This window comes from Priapulus caudatus, unplaced genomic scaffold, assembly GCF_000485595.1.
Source record: "Priapulus caudatus unplaced genomic scaffold, Priapulus_caudatus-5.0.1 Scaffold790, whole genome shotgun sequence".
Taxonomy (NCBI): Eukaryota; Metazoa; Priapulida; class Priapulimorpha; order Priapulimorphida; family Priapulidae; genus Priapulus; species Priapulus caudatus.
Window position 1 is genome coordinate 150,162 of NW_014577851.1, and position 5,000 is coordinate 155,161.

Genomic DNA, 5,000 nt, shown 5'->3' on the forward strand with positions numbered 1-5,000 from the left:
GAGAGAGAGAGAGAGAAAGAAAGAAAGAACGCGTTAACAGCGCGCTGTGATAGAGAAGCCCGTACGTGATTCCCACGTCCCCCTGCCGACCCCCCCTCGCCAATGCGGCGAGTCGTTTCAGATAGAATTTATGAAGTAGTCAAGGAAGCAGCGCGGATGGCTGAACAAATATGGCAGCAAAGGCTGAGGGGGGAGATAACGAGCTAGCGCCAGAATTCCGGCGCACTGTTTATTCCCGATAAGCTGATTGAATTGTCGCTCCGTCGCCTCGCCCGGCGAGGCGCGCGCGCGCCCATCGCCGCTCCTAGGTGGCAGCACGTGTCGCCGACGTCGGACGACGGCCGTCGAAATTCGTTCCGTGTTTTTTTTTCGGGCGAGCGATCCGTGAAACTCTGAGTCCGTGCGCCGTCGCCGTCCGTGCGCGGAATCGCGTGTTTGCCGCTTGGCCGCGGGTTCGGGGATCGGTCGCGTGGCGGAGTCGGTGCGCGGAAATGCTCAGAAAAGTCGTCGCCTCGATACGACGTCAGCAAACATTCGATTATAGTTCGACGCCACGCGCGATGTTTGAGTGGTGCCTTCAGCTGGACAAAGTAAGCGGTCTGCCTGTCTCTCTGTCTTCTTTGCTCCGTCTCCCTCTATACGCGCCGTAAATTTCTGTATCTCGCTTTCTCTCTCTCTCCCTCTCTATCACTCGGCGATTCTTGTTACGCTTCTCTTCCTTTTTTCTTCCTCTTCTCGCGGACATCTGACGACGTAATTAAAAGCACCGCACCGCGAAGAGTGCCTGCGCTCTCTCTCTCTGCGTTCTCTCTCTTTCTCTCTCTCTCTCTCTCTCTCTTCTTCTCTCTCTCTCTTCTCTCCTCACCCCTGCCTCCCCTCCCTCACCCTCCCTCCCTCCCTCCCTTCCCTTCCCCTCTCTCCGTCTTTCCCTGTCTCCCTCTCATCTCTCCCTCTTATTCCTCTCTCTATTTCTTCTTTCAACTCAACTATTTTCTCTCAATTCCCTCCTCCCTCCCTCTCTTCGTCTCCTATCTTCTCTTCTCTATAACCTCCCGTCCCTGCGCCTGCCCTGTCGCCTTTCCCTCCTGTTCCTTGCCCGTCCCGTCCTCCCTCCCTCCCAGTCCTCATGCTTACAGATGCTCCTCTTCTTACTTTCCCCTCTCTCTCTCTCTCCCTCTCTTCTCTCTGATTTGCTCTCTCTCTTCTGTCCTCTCTCTCTTCTCTCTCTCTCTCATCTCTCTCTCTCTCTCCTCTCTCTCATCTCTCTCGCTCTCTCTCTCTTCCTCTCTCTCCTCTCTCTCTCTCTCTCCTTTCTCTCTCTCTCTCTCTCTCTCTCTTCTCTCTCCTCTCTCTCTCTCCTCTCTCTCTCTCTCTCTCTCTCTCTCTCTCTCTCTCTCTTCTCCTCTCTCTCTCCTCGCTTTTCTCTCTTCTTCTCTCTCTCTCCTCTCTCTCTCCTCCTCTTCTCTCTCTCTCCTCCTCTCTCCCCTCTCTCCCTCGCTCCTTCTCTCCCTCTCTATATTCTCTCTTCCCACTCTCTCTCTCTCTTATCTCTCTCTCCCTCCCTCCCTCCCTCCCTCTCTCCCCCTCACTCGCTCCCTCCTCTCTCTCTTCCCTCTCTCTCTCTCTCCCTCTTTCTCTCTCTCCCCTCTCTCTCTCTCAGTCTCTCTCGCCCTCTCTCTCTCTGTCTCTCCCCCCTCTCTCTCTCTATCTTTCTTGGGGCGATCTCCGCATGCCAACATGTGAGTTTGATTTGGCGCGTGTTAACCGCGTGCCGACGTCTATTGGCCGCTGCCGGGGCGCGTTTTAAATTTAGTTCAGGCACCGAGGCAGGAGGCGGGCGGGCACATAAGACGGAGGACGGGCGAGTAGTCAAGACCAGGTCCAGGTTAGGAGAAGTGAATGTGCACTTCCAGGGTTCGCCAGTGTCTTCGCGATGCTGGCACGCTCGGATGCTGATTGAGCAAACGGCTTCATGCAGGTGGCATCCTCCCTAAGATTCTGAATCCTCACACCTGAGATTTAATTGCGTGAAAGAATGAAACGGTGGCGCCACCTAAAGGCTAATGCCCATAAGGCCTTTTGTTTTTCGTGTACATCGGGACAGGACAGGAGCAGGGCATATTGGGTGTTTTTGGCTCAATATGAGGGTCGAACGATCAGCGCCATCTACTGGGAAGAATGGGAGAGGTCGTCATTGCTTGGTTGGGACGGACGCATGTGAACTACGAGGTCTCGATTGAGGTTGACAAAGAAGACATTTGTCGAGCAGAAGACGATCGCGGTGGCGCCCCCTAGCGTTAGCTGACGGCGCGGTATGGCAGGGTGACGGCGCGGGGGTCACGCGTGGGTCCGGTGGTTCAACACTGCGCTGTGCCACGCAGCCTGCCTGCCTGCCTGCCTGCCTGCCTGCCTGCCTGCCTGCCTGCCTGCTGTCGGCAGCCGCTCTGTCAATATCATCCATTCAGAGGCGAAAATTCCCCTGTTGTTTTAAAATCGGCTCGTTATAGTACAATCGCTCTCCTCTGCGTTGGCGTGTACGGGTGGTGGAGGGGGGGGGGGCGTGCGTGAGTGCTTGCTTTCTTACACATACCAACGCCCAGCAGCAGCAGCAGCAGCAGCAGCAGCAGCAGCAGCAGCAGCAGCAGCAGCAGCAGCGGTGGGATGCCTGGACGTTGGATGCGAGATTGAACGAAGTGCTTATGTTGCGTGAACGTGTCATATAGAGGAGTCACGCACTTAACACTTACACATCGCACACACCACACACACCACATTCTACACACACACATACGCACACATGCACGCGCACATACACCACATTCTACACACACACGCGCACGCATGCACGCGCGCACACACCACATTCTACATACACACATGCACGCGCGCACTTAACACTTACATATCGCACACACCACACACACCACATTCTACACACACACACACGCACACATGCACGCCACACACTACACACACACACACAACACACACACACATCACGACACACACACACACACACACACACGCGGCAAACACACACCCACGCGGCGCACGAGCATCACGCAGCGACAAACATCCACGGCACGCACGCACGGCACCAGATTGCACGCGCGCACACATCACATCACCACATCTACACACACACACACCCACACACAGCACGCACACGCCCATGCGCACGACACAACGACAACACAAGCCAGTGTCAGCACATCACACACACACACACACACACACACCACACACACAGACACACACACCGACACACACACCCCAACACAACACAACACGCACAACATTTGCCTACATGGTCTACGATACGACCTCTGGCCCCACCCACTGCCCCCACTCCCACCCCACCACCGCACCACCAGCGGCCTCCTGCCGCGCCGCCCCCGATGGAGGGGCCGTACAGCGTGGCGGTGTAGGCCAACGGAGACCATGTAGCCATGCAATGCGTCGGCGAGTAAAACAAACATTCGATATAGATTCGACGAGAGATGGTGCGACCAGGAAAACATATTGGTGCACGACAGGCGCTTAGCGTGTGTGTACAGGTTCCCCGGGGTCGCAATAGTGGTAAGGGGTATGAGGAGGAGCTGACAGTAGAAAAAGAGATGGGGGAGTGGGAGAGAGAGCGAGAAGAGAGCGAGAGAAGAGATAGAGGGGTGGGGGAGTGGTGTGCTGTGTGAGAGAGAGGAGAGAGAAGAGAGAGGAGAGAGAGAGAGAGAGAGAGAGGGAGAGAGAGAGAGAGAAGAGAAGAGAGAGAGAGAGAGCGAGTAGATGAGGTAGAGAGTAGAGAGATTTAGAGAGATAGAGACGATAGATAGAGAATAGAGAGAGGAGAGAGAGAGCGAGAGAGCGAGATAGCGAGAATAGGCGAAGATAGCGAGATAGAGAGGGAGAGAGGGAGAGTGTGAGGGGAGGGGAAGGGGGAGGCATTGCATATTGTACAGCCACTCACGACGTTCGGTCTGCAGATACCCCTTTGCCCCCCCTCCCTAACCGAGGCGCTTAGCGACCAGCTGAAATCTGTGTGAGAAGTGCTGCGATCACTGGTCAGCTCGCACCGCAGCGCGCAGCGCACGCTACGCATGGTTTGCTACGCGGGCCCACTCAAGGCCTTCACCTACGCAGTAGGATAATATAGCGGGAGAGTTGCGTTGGTTTTTTACACACACATATGCGCGCACATCCCACGCCCACGCACCCCCGCGCAACACTCACACAACACACATAACATACGCACGCACGCACACGCACGCACGCACACACGCACGCACGCAGCAACAACAGTGTATGCAAGCAGTAGCTTTGAAAGTTAATTACACTGAGAGCTTTTTGATCGCGTCTCTCTCTCTCGCTGTCTCTCTATCAGCTGCCGCTGGCGCTGCGATGCTTATCTCGCGGCCGGGGTCCACCCAGCAGCAGCAGCAGGCAGCAGCAGGCAGCAGGCAGCAGCAGCATGCAGGTCAGCGCTCTCTATCAGCTAGCAAAGAGCTGCCGCTGCATGTATGCGTACGTTAGGGTAATGCATGCTGCGCGCTGTCAGTCCCTATGCTGATAATCAGTTACTACGCGAAGGCCGGACCCCGGATTCCGGATTCCGGATCCCGAATTCCGGAGCTCGATGTAGCGCATCGTGGTACACGCCGGTACGGCGGCTGGCTAAGAGAACGCCAGCATGAGATGGGAGGAGAGAGGGAGGAGAGAGAGAGAGGGGGGAGATAGAGAAGAGAGAGAGGGGGGGGAGCCAGGGAGAGAGAGAGAGAGGGGAGAGATAGAGAGAGAGAGAGAGGGAGAGAGAGCGCGCGAGAGAGAGAGAGAGAGGAGACAAACAGAGAGAGAGAGAAGAGGAGGGGCGGGCTGGGGGGAGAGAGAGAGTGGGGGGGGGGAGCGCGCCGTGAGAGAGAGAGCAGAGAGAGAGGGAAGACAGAGAGAGAAGAGAGAGTGAGAGAGACAGAGAGAGAGAACAGAGAGGGTGGGGAGAAAGAAACGCG

The 5,000-nt window shown here is 56.2% G+C and overlaps 1 protein-coding gene across 1 annotated transcript in view; it reads right to left on the reverse strand.

Moving 5' to 3' along the window:
• Positions 1 to 1,285: 1,285 nt before the first annotated feature.
• The window catches only part of LOC106813547 (zinc finger CCCH domain-containing protein 13-like), a gene marked incomplete at both ends in the record, with an annotated part of 5,918 nt that continues 2,203 nt past the window's right edge, over positions 1,286 to 5,000 (reverse strand). Inside the window, 2 exons of the mRNA XM_014817710.1 lie at positions 1,286 to 1,369; positions 1,906 to 2,012. Coding sequence (XP_014673196.1) covers positions 1,286 to 1,369; positions 1,906 to 2,012 — 191 coding nt within the window. The remainder of the gene's footprint in view (positions 1,370 to 1,905; positions 2,013 to 5,000) is intronic.